At 35.4% G+C, this 23,792-nt stretch overlaps 2 protein-coding genes across 3 annotated transcripts; both read right to left on the bottom strand.

Moving 5' to 3' along the window:
• Positions 1–13,314: 13,314 nt before the first annotated feature.
• LOC124406962 lies at positions 13,315–14,680 on the bottom strand. Its single transcript, XM_046882706.1, is given in 5 exon segments — positions 13,315–13,717; positions 13,817–13,955; positions 14,033–14,143; positions 14,219–14,409; positions 14,536–14,680. Coding segments are annotated over 5 exon segments (831 nt in total). The 5' UTR covers positions 14,601–14,680; the 3' UTR covers positions 13,315–13,392.
• A 3,406-nt stretch (positions 14,681–18,086) lies between these two features.
• LOC124406949 (polyubiquitin-A) lies at positions 18,087–21,546 on the bottom strand. Of its 2 annotated transcripts, XM_046882686.1 has the most exons (3): positions 21,419–21,546; positions 20,094–21,011; positions 18,087–19,637 (listed from the first exon to the last, which is right to left on the bottom strand). In XM_046882686.1, exons 2-3 carry the CDS (start codon positions 21,003–21,005, stop codon positions 18,261–18,263), a joined length of 2,289 nt encoding a protein of 762 aa, XP_046738642.1. In that variant the 5' UTR covers positions 21,006–21,011; positions 21,419–21,546; the 3' UTR covers positions 18,087–18,260. The 2 variants fall into 2 exon arrangements, with proteins under 2 accessions (XP_046738642.1, XP_046738641.1); XM_046882685.1 differs by having other exon boundaries at positions 18,087–21,011.
• Positions 21,547–23,792: the final 2,246 nt, after the last annotated feature.

Below are 23,792 nucleotides of genomic sequence, written 5' to 3'. Positions count from 1 at the left end.
ACCTTTTAATATTCATATTAAAATTTCATACATTTTTTTTTCTTTAATTTAGTAAGAAAGAATCGACAACAATACACCACGACATGAATTAAAAATCAAACAAAATACTGAAAATATAATTTTTTTAATTTCATTTTTTGACCATTTTTGACATTTAAAAAAATTTGAAGCGACCTCTTAAAATTTTTTTTTGAGCTGTCCTTTGGAGTGGGCTCTTAAAACATCAAAAACCAACATTTTGTCACACGAGACTCAATAAAAAAAAATAGTTGACTTTTTTTGCGCCACCCTAATGGACAGTCCATACGTACATACATGTGTGGAAGTAAGATAGGTAGATACTGATGTTCTGTCTACCTTCTATAGAAAGAATTCTAGACGATGAAAAACTTTCGAATGTATTACACATGTGCCAATATTGTATCCTTAATTGTTTTTTGATCCAGTTTTACTACTACTTACTGTGACAATCACTGTACGAACTGCGGGTCGTACGGCAAACCGCGATGTATCTAACCTCAAATGTGCAAAGGATGCAGTGTTTCTCATAACATATAGAATCGTTATGCCTATATTCTTCACTTGAAATATTGATAGTCAGTTAAGTGACTTACCTGATACGCTGTAGGTATACAATCGAATACCAGGTGGAAGAGCGGCAGCGTTGACGTGAAATAGGTATCGATTATAAAATTTTTAAACACCGTTGTTGTGGATATGCTTTGATAAATAATGAAAAAAAAAAATGTTTTCCTCCGACAGGAATAACAGATCATATTTGAGCCAAGAAGTGAATGTCAAAGTCAATTGTTATTATTTCGTACAAGCGTTTCAATGTCTCTGATAGTTTAAACTGACTGTATTGAATTCTATTTTTTTTTTTCTCTCTAAAAACAGAGAAAGAATGAAGTTGAAAATGTTGAGTCTCGTAAATACATAAGTTCGAAGTTATCAAAGCATATTTGGAGGAAGTCAACGTTTACTAACCATATTATACTTCAATTTTTGACGGAAAAGACGTGCTTGGTACTTGAATAGAATATATGTATGTATGTACTAGACTATTACAAGTTATAATATTGTTTGTTGTTTTTTATATATATAAGCATACGCCAAAAATGTATAGAATTTTATAAAAAGAATAGAATAGAAGAAAATGTTTTTTCATAGGTGCCAAAAAGTTTCTGTACTACCTAATAGATAAGTAATAATGTTAAACAAACCTGTTCGTTTCTTTCGTTATCACCGACCACAATTCTCACGTAACACGGTATTTAATCAAATTATGGAACGAACGAATTGTGGATTATGCGTCATCGCCAAAGACCAATCACATCACTCAGCCGACGGATGATCAAGCATCATTCATCATCTGAAAACAAATTAGAAAAAAACTGTAGCTTTGCTTTGAGTTTCATTTAAGCCTTTGCTTAGGGAAGCAAAATCTAATAACGTGAACTAGCGGTGACAAAAACAATGTTTGCAAAATATAAAAAATGAAAATATAAATATACATGAAAATATAAAAAATTCGGTTTCTCGCAGATTGTAGGATTTCGGCTTTACTCTCACTTCAAGTACAGAACATTTAATTTGCGAATGTAATATTATACTCGTAAATAATTTAAGGAAAGTAGTTTGTCCCATTTCATGTCTGAATCATATAACCAGTTTACCCATTTTTGCTTAATCACATAAAATAAATGACATGCATAATTTAAATAAATATTTTATAAACATTAATTTCAAATCGGTTGCATGTAATAATTTATTTACATCGATTGAATGTGAGGTGAATTTTATCTGTAAGATTAGTAACGTCCTCTAACTTACTGTTATGTCGTAGTGACGTTCCACAGTCAGCTATTCTATGTACCAGTTGACATTAAAACGTAAGCGATGTGCAAATCGAGCGTTCTACCTCTTGGGCAGCATAATTTATATCTTCACCTTGCCATTTTCCTACGCTCGTAGGTACTTTTCACTCAATTTTGTAGCGTGTCTTTTTCATATTCACGAAACTTTGTGAAATTTTATTTTGCTTTGTTGGTATATCATTATCAATATCCATAAATAAACAAGTACCATAAAGAATGAAAAATTAACAACATTTGAGATGATAAAACGGAGATAACAGATTTCATCCGTTCTGTTATTATATTGCTTCAAGATTCATGTCCTTTAGTAAACCATTTTACTCGAAATTCATTCAACGGTTGTAACTATTTTTTACAGTAACCACGTGTATAAACAATTTGACTCGGTATTTCGAAAATATAACAAAATGCAATATTTTATATATGAAGGTCTAGAGCTATTTTCTTTTCACTTATAACACAGGTAATACTTGCAAATTCTCAAAACTGTACTCCTGCAATTTATTTATTTTTTTTGTTTTTATTTTCATTCTTTTCTGACCCAAATCAAGTAAACTACTACTACTACTACTACTACCATCACTATTACTATCTACTTTTTCTCATTACTCTATTTTTAACTATTGGACTATTGACCACGTGGTTTACAAAAAAAAAAAAATCGTAAATATCATTAGTAAAAATCCATTCTTTTTCCGAAATTCAACTTCCCTCGCTCAAAAAAATATTGTTTTTTCATCGTGAAGTATCTCAATACTTTTATTTTTCATTTCTTCCTTAAATATCCGTGTCTTGAGAGTTACTCGATCAATTTTCAGCGCAAAATATTAATTGAAAACTCAGTGAGTTACAATTTTTTAAGTAGAATGAATCATTTTCTCGTATTTCGTTTCGTTTTTTTTTTTTTTTTTTTTTTTTTAATTCAAAACGTCATTTTGCTAAAGATACCTTAATTTGCCTTGAAACATAGTAGTTGAAGACTATCCCGGAATTTCTTCAAGCTATTTCAATCGATATCTCTGTTTCTACGCAATGGTTTCCGATGTGGGGTCTTCTACGACCCCGTTATGACACTGGAGTTATTAAATACACAGGAGGTGTGCAACGTGAGGTTAGATATTATATATTTCACAAATCTGAGGCTAACTGGCCGTGTTCCGGATCGAAACCTTCCATTAAAGTAAATTACATCTTTGTACGTACACTATCCGTCACACCCATAAATCTTTTTTTCTCCTATTTCCCTCTCCTACTAGTGGCTGGATCAACATGAAAAATCAATAGGAAACGATGAGAAATTTTTCATACAAGTAACCGACTGCGCATAAAAAAAAATAATTAAACTTCACTTCAATTGAGATTCACGGTATAATGCTCGGTATAATGCCAGTTACGCTTGAAGCGATTCAAATCACGCTACATGTCTCAAAAATTGAGACTGACTTTAGGAATTTAGTACTTTTGAGAAAAAATATCATAAATATTTATAGGAATATTTTTTCATCGAAAAATAATTATATAATCAGTCTATGAACGTAATAAAAAATATTTTAACCTAAACAAGACAATTGCTGTGTAAAAATTCACTAACGTTACTTTATTACGTAGAAAAAAATGTACGATTTTGAAAAACAGAGGCGTTCCCCTAAAAGTAAAAAAAAAAAAAATTTAATGGGTAAAATTTCATAAAAACTGATCCATACCAAATTTTTATATATATACATATATGAGTGTTGTAGTGGTGAGCAAACTTCGATAGACATAGATTTGTCTATAGGTACCTATATATAATGATAAGAAGCGAATAGTTCAAGACTAGAAATATCGCAACTTGTGCGTGAATAGCAAACTTCTGATTACGACAAACCGTCGCCACGATTCACTTACAAAATGGTCAAGGCCTCGGTAATATGATTAGGTGAAATTGATTGACTATAAGTGATACGATAGAGTGACAGAGACCGAGACTGAACGACCCCAATCCATTTCTTCGCCCTCGCTACTGCAGGCGAATATTTGCGAAGCCACTCGCTCGGACTTTCATCTCAAAAAAACTTCAGTGTATCAAGAAAACGCTTCAATATTTGAAATTATTATTTAATCCGATACCTGGCTAGGCAAACTAAAAGTGTAACTCGAGTCATCCATCCCGTCTTACTTACACCGATTACCGACTATTCTCACTATCTGCAAGCGCATTGCATTTGGCATTGGAAAAATATTGTATCATCACTTTCTTCACGGACTGTAAAACAGACCTTGAACAGACGCTGGTTGTACTTCAACTTCTATTATTCACTGTAGGCAGATCGATGGTCATGTGATACTTTGTAAAACACTATGAGATTGTAACACCGCTATTAAATAAAACTCTTGGCCAGTGAATACTTCTGAACTTTCCTAAATTCTAGTCAAAATCGCAGATCTTAAATTTCATTTTTACGGGATGGGCATTGAAAAGTTCATTTTTTGTGGCAGTTTTCGTACCGTAAAGTGACGCTTTATACGGCAGCGAACAAAGTTGCGGAATAAAGTCTTTATTCCGCAGTTTTGATGCGCAGTTCGAAGTGCGCATCCCAAACTGGCGAATAAAGTACCTTCGTCGAGCAGACCGCGACATAACCTCACTCTTCGTTTTGCTTTTCGATGCCCATACCGTAAAAAATATTGTATGTCGCATGCCCGTAAACCGTTTTTTGGCTCGGATAATTTCAGTACTCGCTTCCGGCTCGCCTTCAGCTCGTCCTGAAATCTTTATCCTTGCCAAAAAAACAAGCGGTTTACGGGCATGCCACATAAATAGCTATTATTAACTCAAAAATATGGAAAATATTAAACTTTAGGTAGACAACGAATCATCAATATTGAAGACGAATGACATTGCAGAGCACTAAAATCAGCGTCGAACGTTCGTTTATAAATTTGATAAATTTCAATTAATTACCGTCTTTGCATTATATAAGTTACTACTTTCTACCTTGTACGATACGCGTGAGGTCAGGGATGTCAACTCCAAGCCAAAAGTAAAAGTAAGTGGGAAAGAAGTAAAGAGTGAAGTCGATGCGGCGAATACATAAGAGTGAGTGAAACGTACGAGAAGTGAGTATGAGAGGAAAAAAAGAGAGCGATAATCAGGGAGAGTGAACGGAGTTTTTTAATAGCCTCAGGCGAGTATCTCGAAAACTAGAAGAGGTACGAGAAAAAGTTTGATACAAATCTTGACGGGTTTTAAAAATGAAAGATAATCAGGATGGACGCTAAATTTCCATTTCGAAATTCCCTGACGTTTCCAAGTTTTCCAGACAAAAATCTTATAATTTAAATTGAAAAATATATACGTATTTTCCAGATAATATATATATTTTTTTTTTTTGTTTAAGAACTGTCACTCTGGTCACATTGTCTCATCTAGTCGATGATGAAATTTATTTTTATATTGTCCAAATTTGATTTCTTTACATAAACAAGATAGTTCAGCAGCTGCAAAGCAGTTTTTTAACAGGAAAAACTCATTTTTTTTTTTTTTTTTCCGAACACGCTTGAAACGAGATCATGTCGAGAATTGCAATATATTTTATAAAAGATGCAATTTTTTATCCAAGCAAAATATTTTTATATTATTATATTTAAAGGATGGAATTGAATAGTTCAAATGAAATGGTTCAAAATAGTCTTCTAAATAAAACAATATAGATATTGATAGTTCCAGCGTTTTCTATAACTTTTGTATTTTCGAAGAGATCTTCGTATCTTACGAGTAGGTGCAATAATTTGCTAAATATATACAAAATGTCCAACAACCTCTTCATAAAATTAATACAGAGTATAGATTTTTGGCCATTCAACCTCCCCTCGAAGTGGAACACTTTGCAGATCAAGACGTTCCGAGATCAGATTTTATAGCGATCTAGCGATATTCTTATCTAATCGACACGTGGCACGCATATACCTAGTTATACCGTAACACAGAGGTTCGATGAATAATGCAAGTAGCAACGTACATGTTCACGAAACTTGTGTTATTAAGTATTCAACATTCCACGTACAGTTGCTATGAAATTATATCCGTTTCACATCTACGTATACACGTAGTGCAATCCAGGTCACGTGATTGTTGGTAATTCCGCTACATACGCTTAAAGCAACAAAATCGATGCGTTATTACTAATGATATGCGCGTAGTGCAATAATCGTGATACTTAAGTTCCTCCCCGTCGATTGGACTTGGTCAAGCGGAACAGTAAATTCTACAACAAATAATTCAAATTTTAATCGCGTGTTATTGCCCAGATCAAACAGCGTCACTCGAAAAAATTCTGTGCAATATTTTTCAAAGGATGCAATTAACGGTAAAGTTTTTAAGAATTTGCATAAATAGTTTTTATTTATTACGGTATAAATGAAAATTAATAACTACATTATGTACAAAGTGCTGTATGAATGATAATTATGTAATTCTGATAAAAATTTTAAAAGATAAAAATATATATAATACTGTAATATCATCTGATAAAAGTGTGTTTATTTTGTTGTTGTTTTTTTTCTTATTATAAGTATATAGCAACAAAGATTTTTCATCATTTATTGGTGCAGGAGAAGGAAGAGAAATTTAAGATATTTAAAAGTGGATTATAAAATATTATATGGAATGAAGCGAGTGATTTGAAAAAAAATATTTTTGACAGAGTTAAAATGGCATGTTTTTTTTTTTTTTTTTTTCTTTATTCTTTCCTCTATAATGTTCGTTATTAGCGACAAAGATAACAGGAAAAATAATTTTACTGTGTATAAATTCTTTTTTAGATGGGTAAATTTTAATACTAAGATAATTTTTAAGTTCACTACCTGTATATGGATGAGTTTTTATGGCACCCCCGTTAGAATATACTTTGTTTAACGTACTATGTATTTATTTGAGCCGTATGCAATAATTAAATCTGAAATTAAAAAATTTCGCATTCAAATACTATTTTTACGTTTTGTATTTAACACTTGGATAAGTTGACACAGGTTAAACGAGTTTTCACTTTCACGAAGAAAAGTATTTGGATCGCAAAATTCCCCGTGAAAGTTTCTGTTCTAAAGAATCCAGTCCTGAGATCGTGTATTTCGTACAAATTTCTGTATTCTTACAAATTGCTATAATCATGTGTTAACAGTGTTAATTATAACGGTTATTTCTTTGTAATATATTATATCGCACTTGATTAAATTTCATTTTTCCTTTTTCTTTTTTGTATCCAACTTTCTACTTGATTTAACTTTAAGTTACGTTCACATACATACCTGGCACGTGGTTATCGTGATATTACATACAAGCTATATGCTTCCATTTGCAATAATATAGATCTGACGAAACACAACCAGCTAAAAGACATTAGTCGAAACTGAGGATAATAACAACACTTTCAATATTTGGAGTGTGACGTTACTGCAGAGGCTAAATACTTTTTTTTTTTTTTCCAAAGCAAAGTCCACGAAAGGACTAGAAAAACTGATCAGGTCCAGGGAAAATGCAAGACGAAATTACTACTTACTTATACATGTAACACGAGTAGAGAATGTAGTTTTATAAAGCGAATTTCGTGTAGCTCATTTGGGAACGAGTTTTTATAATAACGAAATTAGTGGAGTCACCTCGGGAGTCACGCTAGATTTTAACGAGGAATATGACAAAAGCCTTCCCTTGATGTTGTCGTCTCGCACGCGACTCTCGAGGTTTCTTTCTCCAATTAGTTTGCCACTGTCTTATATTTATGAAACTTGTGGCTAAAACGAAAAGGCTGATATGTAACTTGCTATATTATAAATAATTCTTCGGCCTGAAAATTGGAGATTCAGCCCAGAAAAATTCACCATGCAAGAAAAAAAAAAATTTACTTCAACAAAATGCGAGATGCTTTGATTTGAAGTAATTGAGGAGCTTCCGGTTTCCAAAGGGAAATATTTTAAATTTATTATATACAACCCCGATAGACGAACCAATATTAAAAATTTACTGTAATCTTTAAAATTAATTTCCGGGTTATTTTATTTTATCACGATCAAAATTCTGTCTGTCGTCTTTACAGTTAACGAAACATGAAAATTTCCATTTTAATCCAGAATGGCGTATCTCGCAACGTTTTTCACAAGGGAGCATACGCTTTTCTAGTAGGGCGAGACATTTTAATTATTTTTAATGCCTTTTAGAGGTGTCAGGGGATAGACATTGGCCAGGGGGAGAGATTTACCCAAAATACGAATATACATATTTATATTTATTTTTTATGCTACTGATATATTCTAGTAATCAAACTTTTCGTTTCATACGGTGCTGGAGAAAAAAAAAAAAAAGAAGTTATACGATAATCTTTCGATTTTCCACAAAAGAATTTATAACAAAACATTATTTAGTTATAATTATACTGAAGCACATAACACGATAGAAAATTATCCCTTTCTTGGATTGTACAGAAATAGTTCTTTTAACGCGAAATGAACATATTCTTAGCTCAATTAAAATATTCGAGATGAAAATTAAAATAGTAGGTAACTTCTTTAGATAGAGCTCACTAGCACAGAGTGGCCACAAATTTTTGTGAAAAAAATTTCATGACTTTTCCAGGTTTTCCCAGGACCTAAAATCTAGTTTTCCCTGACATTTTACCAGTTCTAGTAAGTTACTAAAACCTAAATATTTCAACTTATTAACTCTACATTCGGTTAAAATTCAATTCGAATTGAGGAAAAATATAAGTTAAAATAAAGTCAGTTTGAGCTAATTTGTTTTCTCGATGAAAAAAAGTAAGCTTATTACCTCGAAAAAAATAATCATTTCTAATTCCTATGATAAAAAAGCGACATTTCCAGTTTTTTCCACGACCAAATAAAAAATCCAGGTTATTCATGATCTCTTTTAAACATGTTCCATCGCTTAAATTTTTTTTATGTAGATTCAACGCTAATACTCTCTTCATTTTTCCAACTCCTTTCCTTTTAACGAAATCCTTTTTACCCGGCCAAACGCGACTGTTAAAGTCATCTTCAAAAAAATTGGTATATTGTCTCTGTAATTTTTAATGCTAGAGAGCGAGTGATAAAAAATTGTCAGGCTAAGAACGGATTGCCTTAATATAATAATCCTCGATTTTATAATAATTGTTCAATGCCAGGGTTGTGCAAGGTGTAATATTATACAACCCTTTCGGGCATGAGAGATAATTGGAACTTGATACATCTTATGGGTATGCCAAATGGTAAATTCTTTGTTAAAAAAGTTTGGATAAAGTAATCGGTCTGATGTAAGAAGTATCATGATATTGCCAAGTTGAATAACAAAAAATATAGTGAATTGTCAATGTCATCTGAGACCGAATTTGACTGAAGTACAGAGTACAATCTCAGGCAGGTTCGAAAAAATTACGAACAATTATGTAGGTACTTACGAAGAGTGATTTCAATCTTTTCAACAAAGAAAACTCTTCACCAAAGTAACGACATCAAAAATTTATTGCAAGTATATTCATCAAATGTATTGCCTTGCGGATATGATGCTAATTGTAAGTAATATAAGAATATTGATTGGTTTCGGAAGCCAGTAAAAGATTAGCAATTTAATTTATAACCTTTCAGCCAGGAAGAAGGCAGAAAGGCTCTTCAGATGCTGCAATGTTCACTAAACAATCAACATCTTTGTACTCTTCTAGCAAAAAATACTATTCAACATATCCACCCCCTCCCCATTCAAGTTTTAGGATTATTTCGAATTGCATTTCGAATTTTGAAGTATGAAAATGTATGGGGCATTCTTTATCGTACAAAGAAAATAATACGCTTATGTTTTGCAAGCTCAATGTGTGCCAAATCATATTCTGAACTGGCCTGTGATCCCAAGCGCCATATGAGAAATCTGAAAAACCCTTTGATCCGTTCGGAAGAAAAAAATCGTTTCGGTCACCGTTAGAAGTCCTGCGAAGCTACTCAGAACTCTTATCAGAATCCCTTGGGCAGAACTAATTATCGTCTTATGCAATGATAGCGAAGCTATATGTTTCAATATTTCGGTAACGAAACGGAATATAAATAATTTACTTATCAGAAAGTCTATAACTCCTCTAAAATTTCATAGAACTCATAAAAAAAATTAGCGATTTTGCAAGAATGGGATATCGGTATTTTTACATGATTTTGGACATAAGTATGGAACTATTCGATTATTGTTCAAAACTCGTAAAAAAAAATGGATTTGATTTCAAAAATGATGTATTCTTTGAAGTTTACATCTCATTTATTGTGAATGATTTTCTAAATCCTCTTCGGCCCAGCCTATTTTCGAAAATTCCGAAGACCTAAAAACCTCAAGGCCTCCCACAAAAACTTAATAATTTGCAACATCGGGTGGTAAGTTTACAGAGAATTTAGGTTTTCGGAACAGCTACTTCTGAACGGAATGATAAAAAATAATTTCCTTTTGACATTCAACGATTTTCAACGAATGAAAAGTTGTATCAATCGATTGAAATTTGTAATTGAATTTGACGCGTAGCATTGCCTCAAATTCTGTTATTATGCCGCCCGTTATATAACAACTCCATTAAATCGTACAATATGAATACAATTTGTGGTGGATGACAGTTCAAAAAAATTTAATTACCTATGTTTTTGACACCTCAATCACACAATCTTATATTTTTCCGAATATTTTTATGACCATTGCCTAATACCACCTCAACTTATTACAATTTCTCAACTTTCGAAACGCTCGAAATATTTTTGGACTAGGTAATCCGTGGAAGATTCGCAATCTCGCAAATGTCATGATTTAATTTCAACTTCGTTCATTTCATTTACGTGATCTGACCCAACTGGTATAGCGATTTTCATACAAAAAATTTCAGAATCCACGTATGATGTACTAATTTTGTTGTCCCAGCTGGCTTGTCGCTGTACCTACTCACTACGCGCGTGCATATTTCACACGTACATTTCCTACGCCTACACAGACACAGTTTGAATCTGCCGCGCGCATTTGGGCAGCCTGCAGTCGAACACAGGTTGCATATTTATCATATTTCAAACAGTCGAATCATACAGCCGTTAATCCGTGACCTCGATACGAAAGCTAGTAGTACTCGACTTTCAACTATCCCAAGACAGTTAAACGCGTACCTACTCTTCCTCGAATCTCGATCGTAAAATCCGGATAGTCGGTAATAAGACGGTTACCCTAATGGGTTTTGTCTGTCTTAAGGAATCGCGCGTTAAACGGCTCATACCGATAAAAAAGATCCTGGATCGCAAACACGGCTTCTCATGACCCAGACTCACCTGGGCTCACTTGCCCTTCGAGTATATACGGGTCACGAAAATTTGCCCAGGGGTAACAGTCTTTAAACTCTTCCGTCAACGACTCGGTGCAACTTCAAGTTGATCACCTTAAGCCCACGATCTCGGATGCACTACGCGCTCTCTGCAACCTATCGAGATAATCATGAGTCGTTCATACTTTGATCAGAAACGAGTATTTCATCGATGAATAATCGCGGGTAGTAATAAAATTGAGGGTATAATCGAACAGACTTGAAAAATAATATTCACCTCGCGGATTGTGGCAGGTGTAAGTAAAATCGATCGAGATCGTTGCAGTCGGAGCATATTTTCAAGCACACGTTATGAAACTGCCATAAATACGTGCGACGACTTTACGATATGCAATTATAGCGGGAGGTAGCAGGATATGAAATTAATTTTAATATATTATAAGACACTTGGCACTCGGCCTATTGCTCTGCGCGAATCGCCGCTGCCGATATCTGCAACAGGCGACAGGCAAAACGTGCGAATATGTACACAGATCGTTCAAGATCTCAAGTCAATTAAGTGGCACAAATGTTTTTTGCCGGTCCCGCGACACAAATCTCATCGAGAATTATAAATACTACGATACTTACCAGCTGCAGCTGTTTCTATTTGCCACATGCGAAGCACTCTGATAGAACACCACAGACAAGATAACCCGCGCACAAAAATACACCAGCCATATTGTTTACTGGTCCGTATTACACTTCAGCTGCCCGTACACTTAGGGCCATGTATTCATAGTTATATCCAGGATTCCAACAACTGGATACTCTTGGCGCTCTCTGTTGAGGAATTTTGGAACTTGCTTGCAGCGTGCTGTCTATTGGCTACATTCACAATTGATCATGCAACCACCTGTAGCAGCACCGGTATAGTAGGGAACTGGCGACAGCTTGTCTAAGCGGTTGAATAGTAGCTTAGATCCTAGGTCAGAGAGTGTGATGTCGTATCAAAAATAAATTACTGCTTATTTTAATATAAGCCGGCTGAATTGAAGGAAGAATAGTCAATATTCTCCAAATATTGAAAAATACGTTAATGAATGTATTTTATCCCGACTCCGTCGATAATGTTAACTTTTTTTTACTTGAAAATTGATACGTAACATCTTAGGGCTCGGTATGTGGCACTTGGTGGGATTAATTTCCACAATGCGATGGAAATGTGTTTATAATTTCATCTTTGGCAAAATTGTGGTTATTGGTTTTTATTGACAGTAAAAATACCATTTTAATAATTATTTTATTTAATCGTTTAACTTTACGGATACTTGTTCAGCATGATTTAAATTATTCGACTTTGCACTCTTGCTGCCGGAAGTCCTCTTTTTCTTGGCTACTATTTGTTTTTAACACCTCTATACCCATTTTTTAAATGCAAATATTATCTTATGCAACACTGTTTCCATCAGAGTGGTTCTGTCCGTACTGCTTACCCAGCAAAAAAATAGTAAGCTAAGACAGGACTGTCGCTACTTTTGGATTGTAAAATTACCTAACTTTCCCATATTTTCCAGATCGAAAATTGTAGTTTTTCAGATATATTGTATCCTTGGAAATTAAAATAACAAATGTAAAAGACATGATGAATCGCTACCAGTTGTATTTAACATATTTCAAAACAAAGTTTAAAAATAGGATTAAGATTCAAAGATAAAATATAAAGATTGTATAAGTGAAAAATAAAGATATGGATACATAAATATATTTGTAGAAATACCAAAGTATTGCAAAGTAAAATAAATAAGTGTAGGACGTAAGTTCAGAAGCAAGAAAATGTATTAATAAACGGAATTAGTATTAAGTCTTTGTGTTTTACTTTAATTCAACTTTTTCATTCGTAACTAAATAACGCACATACAGGTCTGCCAATCATTTTAGCCGAACTGTAACATTTGAAACTATTATATTACATTTTGAGTCTCAAATTTTTTTTTTTCAGGAATTAGACAAAATTCCCCGACTTTTCTTTAATTTTTCTGTTGACAATTTATTTTATTTGCCACACGTAAATCCAGGATAAATTTGGACCGACCACACAACCTGAATCCAGTGAGCATGGTAGTTTATTACTTCTGTATTTTGTAAACTGGGGCAGGTACAATTTATTCCATACCATATTGAAAAAATAATTTTACAGCAATAGCTATAAAATGATGAATCATGTCAAATTTTCATCTATTGCTCATGGAATTTTTATTTTTTGATACTTGTTTAGCAGTAGCCACACTTTCTCTCAGTGACTTGACTTCATTTTCAAGACGCTTCATTTTCCGTCTCAAATTGGTATTATCAGCTTTCAAACTTAATGTTTTTCTATGCATTCGCTTTACTTGTCGGTGCAATAATAATATTTCTGAATTCCTTCGATTTAATAGATCCTGTAAGATGTTTGCATCAGTAGTATTGCTTGAACGACTTCGAATAGATCTTCCCCCAGTTATACTGCTCAAACATTTATTCCGGTTTGGTATTCCACCTTCCATCGTTTGGCCACATCTGTGATTGAGAAAAAAATTAGCACCATTATGAAAAGTTTGAGTCTCGAGGATCATATTCTTACTGGTCTCACTGAAAGACCTTTTACTCGACTAATACCTTTCGATAGCCACTCTGCTGGTAAAAGTTTCATCTGATAATGTCGGTGCAATGATTTTGGCTGAAGTGGCGCAAGCATCAGTTTCAACTGATCGTGAAATTATAAAATCATCCTCAATTTCTTCTTTGATCCAGAAATCTCAAATACACAAATAAGAATTAAAAATCTATACATTTTCTCACATGAGTCACACACTTGACGAACCTATTAATTACCTTCTTTTTCATCTGACAACGACGATGCAATAGTTTTGGCCGATGTAGCGCAAGTATCGGGTTCAACTAAAATAACAGAATCGTCCTCGATTTCTTCTTTGATCCGGAAATCTGCAATATAAATATAAGTTGAAGAAGTATATATTTTTTCATATAAGTCACACATTGTACGAACCATTTAATTACCTTAATTTTTTGTTAAATATAAAGTTGGTAGACTATATTCCTTCAATAATCGTTTACCGCGTACTAACCCATAACGAAAACAGTGGTTTTCAAAATGCAGCGAACATATTGTTGCTCGACTTCCTACAACCATGTCACTTTTTCCAATATTATCTAACCATTGTTGCTTTTGAACTTTGCCCAAAGGAAATCTAAAACATTTAAAAAATCACGTTTTCAACCCTGTGCTTGGTTTTGATTAGTTTTAACTCAAGTTGTCAATCCTTCTATGTTTGTATACAAAAACCAAACCTTACTTTCACATTTTATTCACTTACTTGTGAAAAGATCTTCGAGGTTCTCGATCTCCTCGCCATTTGCACACAAAATAAGTGTACACCATATTTGACTAATTTTCTGTTAAACGAAATGTATCAGAAAGTACATAAATTATTACCATCAACAACGCGTTTTCGTATTAGGCACTCCTCACGTACTCCTCCATGGTGAAGTCTATGGTTCCCATTGGTTCCTGTGTAACATACATCTACCTGCAACGACCAATCAATTTCTTGGAAAGAGACCGCATATGTTTTCATCCTGTTACTTCGAATAATTAATTATCTACGGTTCAAAATTCGACAACAATTTTTAATTGTTATTCAGCTTTACAGTAAAATAACGCCGAAATGTCTAATCCTTCTACACCACATTTCCTCAAACTGCCACAGCGTTTAAATAATATTAACGGAGTTGGAGTTATCGAAGTCATGAACATTCATCGAAGCCTATATCGTTGATTGCAGATAATATATAATCAACAAAAATCTATATTCTGCAATATCTTCAATAACTTTTCAGGAGTTGAGTTTCCAAAGTATATATGAGGATTAATTAATGAGTTTATCAGACAACCCAAGTAGCAAATAACAAGCTTAGTCCTGAAAATGAACAGCTTAATCAAAGTTATCAACTTGAAGCTCATCAATAACAAATAATAATACTATATAATTCTAACGAATGGTAATAAATATATACAATTCAGTCTATTGCAGAAGCCGAAAAAGAAAAGACTCATTTAATAAATATACCGGGACCATCTCTAGAAACTAAACAGGAACTGCGCATGCGCGAATTTAAATCCGCCGTCCGTGCAGTCTGGCCACCCCGAGACCCTGCTGTCAAACTCTGTTTCTGTCGGCGATGTAGTTCACATGCATTTTTGAGGTTAGAATCTCAAGTCATTGAGATAGTCACTCGGAAAGGCTTGGGAAGCATTTGTTATTGAAAATTGATTGTTCAAAGAACGGTCGGAATTTAATGCTGATGCTCTTTGAAAATTCGTCCTATTCGATTGAAACAAGAAATCTGTTCAAATGTTGGGTGCTTGGAAGAAACGAAGCAGGTAGGTGGGGACAATTTATTCAATCATTTTCATTACTTCATACATTAAGAATAACAATGAAATTTTTTTCTTTCAACAGAAAATACAGCCAAAATAATAGCATCTCTGCTGTTAGCTGATGTCTTCTCTTCCCATTCAATTCGTGACACATGCAGAGATCATCGGCCACTTTTGTTGGTTGGAAAAGGAAGTTGTAGATCTTACGGTTTCTTTCAATTTCAAATCTAATCTCAAGAAATCTAATCCGAAGAGTAAAACTCAGAAACATTCTGTGACACAAGTTAAAAATCAACATTTTCAAAATGTGCCTCAGTAATTAACTTTAAGGATAATCATGTTTTAGAGTAATGTTCAGAACATTCATATGAAAATATTGACTTATCGGATTCAACATTGTACCCCTTGTTCCTTTGAAACAAATGAATATCTAATTTTCACTGAAGTTCATGAAAATATTTACTTAAACCTAAATCCAATACAATATCTTGTTCATAGTGCTCCGAACATCATCCAGTAACATGAATATCCGGAAGGAATCCCTCTGTCGCAGAAACCGTTATAAGGTTCTTTGTTTTTAACTTGTGCCACTAGATAACTTTTGCATTGCAGATTCCATTTCCAATCTTAGGATGAGATTTTTTGTTTCGAACAGTGTTAACATGGGATGCAGAATTAATTGTAATAAATGGAGATTCACAAACTCTCAGTTTCAATGAAGGACCATTGTAAGAGTATAAAATTGAATCTGGTTTCAAGCTTTCAATAAGTTACCGGATGACTCCCTGATAAAGATTCATCATAAAAAAGTTAGCCAGCAAGTAAGTCCTATTGTAGACAAAGTGATCATTTGTAACGTGTACTAGTAAGTGAATGCATTCCTTAGACCTTGCTGGGGTTGAACGAGGCTCAAGCACGGATGATAGCTGCAACTAGCTAGTCAGATGATACTGTCGATTAATATTGATTTTAAAGACATTTTCAACTGAAGTTATCCAACATTTTTAGATTGAGATTGGTTCAGTTTACACATCAAAATTCATCCTTGGAATCTGATTTAACACTTGAAACACTATTCATCTGAATTGAATACCAAGAGAGTGAAAAATAAAATATCAAAACTGCCGAAAATAAAATTTGAAAAATAATGCGGGCCAATAATACTGCTTGGATTACAATGGTGCACGGAATGATTGCTCTGTAAAATTAGTTAGCAGCAATTGTTGAATAACAAACTTTTTACTATTGGCTCGATAGATCTAAAATGATGGAATATTCAAACACCATGATCTGTAGTGTGTCGTGCTCTTCAATTTTGCCACGACTGATGTTCAGAAGGTGGCGATGACCAGAAGAAATTCCTTCGGATACCTGTTGTCTAATGGAACAACGGAACAACCAGGTTCGATGGTTGGAACAGTGGCACCAATCGAGAAACTAGGGTCCTAGCCACCAAAACGTTTTGACCATCAGGTAAGGTATGATTGTCATCCTATTATCCAAACTTGAAACTTCAAGTCTGTCAGAACAAACGAATTTTATCATTGAATACATGTGAAAATATTGTAATATGCAAATATCATAGTATCAGAAATTTACTTACACGCTTCAACGCCTGACAACTTTAGTCTCGCTTCGATGATGTTTGTTTCCCACCTGAAAATATTAAAAGATATTATCATCAGACAAGAGCTTCTAATTGTTTTGAATACCACTAATTTTCAATAAATTGCGACAGAAAAACGAATTGCTACTTTTTGTACTCCTAAGCTTTGTGTTTCAAGATACACTATTTCTTTTATTCCTTGTTACTGATTTTATTTTAATATTTCATGTTCATTGGCACTGATTACTGGCTTCCGGAGCACTGCACTGTAACAAATTTACTCTGGAGCAACCCTCTACTGGGTTTCAACAATCCATTTATTTTTAATTTTATGTAAATAAAGAATCTGTTTGAAATAAACAATATTTTTACTTACCTGCCTCAGTTTGTCTAGACTCCCACTCGTTGATGACGTTCCACATTTAATTTCAGTTTTCTTCTTTCAATAAATAACTGATCCAATTTCTGTAGCTTTTGATATTTGTTTCTCCATTGACGCCTTTATTGTGTCGATTAAATATCTGCTAATATCAACTACGGTATTGCTGAATGACACTTTTCTTAGAAAATTCACGATAAGTAGGAATAAATAACAACCTAACCTCAATACGCTACTTTACGCGCGAGATATTCAGAGCCTTGTCACATTTCGTGTACGTTGGTCGCCTTGGTTAGCTGACGAAAATTACTCCGCGGGGCAATTTCGCTGGCCAATGAAATTGAATCATTTGGCGCATGCGCAGTTCCTGTTTAGTTTCTAGAGATGGTCCCGGTATAAATGAAAGCAAGTACTGAAATGAAAACAATAGGATACAAGATTATTTACCTATGTGAATATTACAGTTTAATAGGGAAGGGATGATTGCACAATAAATAGTCAGCATCTTAAACTGAATTCTTTATTCGCTGCTGAAGCATAAATCAATATTATCACATTTTGGTGAAAGCACTATTATTAAAGAAAGTAAAAAAAAGTTCAATAACGCTATCAATACTATCAATTTTTCATTAGATCACGTCAGCGAGATCAGATATTGGAATTTTCCAGCTTGACTTTAGAGAGATCCACCGCGGAGCCGAAGCACCAGATGAAGAGTGGACTCCTTCTGAATGTTGTAGTCTGAAAGGGTACGCCCATCTTCCAGTTGTTTTCCTGCGAATATCAATCTCTGCTGGTCTGGAGGAATTCCTTCTTTGTCTTGGATTTTGGCCTTGACATTTTCAATTGTGTCAGATGCCTCAACCTCCAAGGTGATAGTTTTCCCAGTCAAGGTTTTGACAAAGATCTGCATGCCACCACGTAGTCGGAGAACCAGATGAAGGGTGGACTCCTTTTGAATATTATAATCGGAAAGAGTACGCCCGTCTTCCAGCTGTTTTCCAGCAAAAATTAATCTCTGCTGGTCTGGTGGGATTCCTTCCTTGTCTTGAATTTTTGCCTTCACGTTCTCAATTGTGTCAGATGCCTCGACTTCCAAGGTGATAGTTTTGCCGGTCAATGTTTTTACAAAAATTTGCATACCTCCACGCAGCCTTAGAACCAGATGTAAGGTTGATTCCTTTTGAATGTTGTAGTCAGACAAGGTTCGTCCATCTTCAAGCTGCTTTCCAGCAAAGATCAGTCGCTGTTGGTCTGGTGGAATGCCTTCTTTGTCCTGGATTTTTGCTTTTACGTTTTCAATTGTGTCAGAGGCCTCGACTTCCAAGGTAATAGTTTTGCCGGTAAGAGTCTTCACGAAAATTTGCATTCCTCCTCGAAGGCGAAGGACAAGATGCAGCGTGGATTCTTTTTGGATGTTGTAGTCCGAAAGAGTACGGCCATCTTCGAGTTGTTTTCCAGCAAAGATCAAACGCTGCTGGTCTGGAGGAATTCCCTCTTTGTCCTGAATTTTAGCCTTTACATTCTCAATTGTGTCTGAAGCCTCAACCTCCAAAGTGATAGTCTTTCCAGTTAAAGTTTTAACAAAAATTTGCATTCCACCACGTAGTCGGAGAACCAAGTGGAGAGTGGATTCTTTCTGGATATTGTAGTCCGATAAGGTCCGTCCGTCTTCAAGCTGTTTGCCGGCAAAGATCAAACGTTGCTGATCTGGAGGAATTCCTTCTTTGTCCTGAATTTTAGCCTTTACATTCTCAATTGTATCTGAAGCCTCAACCTCCAAAGTGATAGTCTTTCCAGTTAAAGTTTTAACAAAAATTTGCATTCCACCACGTAGTCGGAGAACCAAGTGGAGAGTGGATTCTTTCTGGATATTGTAGTCCGATAAGGTCCGTCCGTCTTCAAGCTGTTTGCCGGCAAAGATCAAACGTTGCTGATCTGGAGGAATTCCTTCTTTGTCCTGAATTTTAGCCTTAACATTTTCAATAGTGTCGGAGGCTTCGACTTCCAAAGTGATGGTTTTGCCAGTAAGAGTCTTGACAAAGATTTGCATTCCACCTCTCAGACGAAGAACTAAATGTAAGGTGGACTCTTTTTGAATATTGTAGTCGGACAAAGTCCGTCCGTCTTCAAGCTGCTTTCCAGCAAAGATCAAACGTTGCTGGTCTGGAGGAATCCCCTCTTTGTCTTGAATTTTGGCCTTCACATTTTCAATAGTGTCAGAGGCTTCGACTTCCAAAGTGATAGTTTTGCCAGTCAATGTTTTCACAAAAATTTGCATACCTCCGCGAAGCCTGAGAACCAAATGAAGCGTAGATTCCTTCTGAATGTTGTAATCGGACAAAGTACGACCATCTTCGAGCTGTTTTCCTGCAAAGATCAACCTCTGCTGGTCTGGTGGGATTCCCTCTTTGTCCTGGATCTTTGCTTTCACATTTTCAATTGTGTCAGAAGCCTCAACCTCAAGGGTGATGGTTTTGCCAGTTAGTGTCTTCACGAAAATCTGCATACCTCCACGGAGACGAAGGACAAGATGGAGAGTAGATTCTTTCTGGATGTTGTAATCAGAAAGCGTGCGGCCATCCTCAAGCTGTTTTCCTGCAAAGATCAATCTCTGCTGGTCTGGTGGGATTCCCTCTTTGTCCTGGATCTTCGCCTTCACATTTTCGATCGTGTCTGATGCCTCAACTTCAAGGGTGATAGTCTTGCCAGTCAAGGTCTTGACGAAGATCTGCATACCTCCACGGAGACGAAGGACCAGATGAAGGGTGGATTCCTTCTGGATGTTGTAATCTGAAAGCGTGCGGCCATCCTCGAGCTGTTTTCCTGCGAAGATCAATCTTTGCTGGTCTGGTGGAATTCCCTCTTTGTCCTGGATCTTCGCCTTCACATTTTCGATCGTGTCTGATGCCTCAACTTCAAGGGTGATAGTCTTGCCAGTCAAGGTCTTGACGAAGATCTGCATACCTCCACGGAGACGAAGGACCAGATGAAGGGTGGATTCCTTCTGGATGTTGTAATCTGAAAGCGTGCGGCCATCCTCGAGCTGTTTTCCTGCGAAGATCAATCTTTGCTGGTCTGGTGGAATTCCCTCTTTGTCCTGGATCTTCGCTTTCACATTTTCAATCGTGTCAGATGCCTCAACCTCGAGGGTGATGGTTTTGCCGGTCAGGGTCTTGACGAAGATCTGCATACCTCCACGGAGACGGAGGACCAGATGAAGGGTGGATTCCTTTTGGATGTTATAATCGGAAAGGGTGCGGCCATCTTCGAGCTGTTTTCCTGCAAAGATCAATCTCTGCTGGTCTGGTGGAATTCCCTCTTTGTCCTGGATCTTTGCTTTCACATTTTCAATCGTATCAGATGCCTCAACTTCAAGGGTGATGGTCTTCCCCGTGAGGGTCTTGACAAAAATCTGCATGTTTATCTGAAAAGACACAAATACGATATAAGAACAGTGTCAACTGAGGAATTAGTGGCTAGGTGGATGGACGCGATCAATAAGTTTGGCAGTTTTCATAAAATGGCGGACGGTGCATCAAGGCAACTAAGGATGAAATTCGATTAATCCTAAAACCTTCGTGAGCTGATATAAAAGGATTGAAATCAGTTTACATCGCGAAGAAATACCAGACGCAGTAATAATCGTGACGAATTGAGGCAGTACCGTTAGGTTTGAGACCTGCAGATTCTGATCAATGGTGGAAAACTAATGGCGACATGTCGACAAAGGACGGTTGTGAAACAAAGCAGTGAACAAAGGAGGCAATCAAAAGTTTTATACACCAAAGAGAAAAACTCTGGGAACGAAATGAACGGATATTTGATATTTACCTCTTGTGAAACTTATTTATAACGCGATTAAAGGCAACGCAAAACTGCACTATAATGACTTCAAGTGAACTGCCCGTACAAACGTGGCGTCAACTTCGTAACTAAATGTCGGGGCTACTGTGCAGCTTGTATTTATAGACCTCTGAGCCAATGGAGAAGAAACACGCGATTGGTGCGGAAGGTCTGCGCGGACGTTCCTATTGGCTGAAATCCAGCTGCGTCACGTACCTTGAATTTGCGTCGACGAATCTCATTGGCTTGTGGAACAAAGCGATCTCTAGAATATTCTTTGCTCAATATGAGTAAAAATACCTTATCGACGACTAAATTGATGCGGTACTTGGAACGTTTTCGATTTTATGATTAAAATATTTGTTTGACCACTGCGAATTTCTCAAAGTATTAGCGGAGTAACCGAAACTCTTATTCCATTTTCTTGTTATTGGTCTTCCTTTCCTGGAGACCAGATGGCACTACACGTCACAAACTCAAGGATGGCTACGTTGAAAATATCTGGCACATAAAATATCAGCTGCTGTTCATTTATTTCAAAAGAATTTTCTTGATTTTTCGGCCCATACGTTGACGTATTTAATGAAGCGAGCGCATAATTTACTGTGTAACAGTATGATACACTTAAATGGTAATACCTAGAGTATTTACATATTGTAAAGCGGGTCATTTAGCAGCATTTGTACTTCCAACGTGCATATGATTGACACATCTTCTCAAGGGGAATAGTCAGTAGGAAATAGAAGAAGAAGAAGAACGTGCATATGTTACAAGAATGTAGTATTATTTCAGAAGGACTCAGTATAATGCTGTTCTCAAAAAATGCTGACTAACTTTGTAGTTTAGAAATTGAACAGGCATTCAAGAATAACCGATTAAAATTTTCCCGCATCGACGACAATTTTCTGGTTAGTCATATCTTATCGAAAACTGACGCAACATTTGACTTTTCGATGAAATTGTCTTGTGAATCACAGCCTCAAATTTCTTTTTCATGTTTATTTTACAGTAATCCTTGAGTAGTTTTTATATTGAGTAGTTTTTCGAACAAAGAAGCATCATTATTTATTCCGTCTTGTATACTTCGTAACGACGCAGTAATGTTCTGTTGACCTACAATCTTGTTGACCAATGTCGAGCAATAGATATTCGCGGAAATGTTTACATTCGCACGGTTATTATTAGTAAACTAGAACTTTTCTCGCAGTCTACTGTGAGAGTGCTATTTCTCCCAGAGGTCTCAGATCCTAAATTGATGCATACGAAGGTGAACAAACTTACGACACGATGTTTTTTTCCAGAAAATGCCTTAAAAATACAAAACTCCCTGAATTAATCATTCACGACAGGATTTTCGGTATACATGAAATACGATCTCAAAACACATTCAATAAATGATGAAACGAGATATGACAAGGGACAACTAGAATTTCATTTCATATCATTTACGATCTTTCTTTATCGCATAATTAATCGTAAGAAAGACCTTCATGTTATATTTGAAATAATTTTTTCAAGTCAGCTCATTTGTGTGTCAAACTGAAATTGTGACTCATGTGCCGTAATCAATACATGAGTCAGCAAAGATACCTATGCAAACGCCGCTCGCCTATTCAAATGTCCATAACATACGCATCGGGATAGAAAAATTAGCGGTACTGTTTATGAATGTTGCTCGATGTGCACGATGAAATCAGGTGATTTTCATGTTTGGGTCGTGTAGCGTCACAAGTTGTTGACAAGTTTACGACAATATGTTGATACTTACTTATGCAGCGTGTCGAAAATAACATTATCAACCCGAAGATAAGAGGCGACAAAATTAAGCACACACAATAATCACAAATTGTTGAATTGATAAAGACAAAACCGTTTGTAATCGGTTCAACTGCTTGGACTTGGTACGCAGTGAACACATTTCCACAGTTTTTAACTAATAGCAAAAACGTACTCGGCGCAGCTACAGTTAAAACACCATTACTGAATTTTCCGCTCGTTCGACTGATTAGATGTAAACATGAATTGCATTTTAAGTTAGGTGGACACTTGCAAGTACCGATTTCGTTACGATAATTAAACATCTATTCTTCATAATAAACATTATTTCGATAAGAGTGATCAAGACTTATTCATTGTACATAATACAGATTGAAAAGACAACCATTCTAGGTGAACAATTCCTATTTTAGATATCATATATTGGATTATTGTTATGTTGTAGTAACAGTTCGATGCTCATTTTCAGTGCTGTTGATGTCATTTACCTTACTGGAACGTTCCTGAAAAAGTTCCGACGGACCTCTAGAAGCTTAAATTGTCCATCTCTGTAAGAATATTCGTATCCAAGCTTGGTGTAACCACG

Source organism: Diprion similis, chromosome 6 (assembly GCF_021155765.1).
Source record: "Diprion similis isolate iyDipSimi1 chromosome 6, iyDipSimi1.1, whole genome shotgun sequence".
Taxonomy (NCBI): domain Eukaryota; kingdom Metazoa; phylum Arthropoda; class Insecta; order Hymenoptera; family Diprionidae; genus Diprion; species Diprion similis.
This window is presented reverse-complemented; position numbering and strand designations above follow the sequence as displayed.

Coding starts and splice junctions, on each gene's coding strand:
- LOC124406949 (XM_046882685.1), bottom strand. CDS start 21,005: ATGCAGATTTTTGTCAAGACCCTCACGGGGAAGACCATCACCCTTGAA.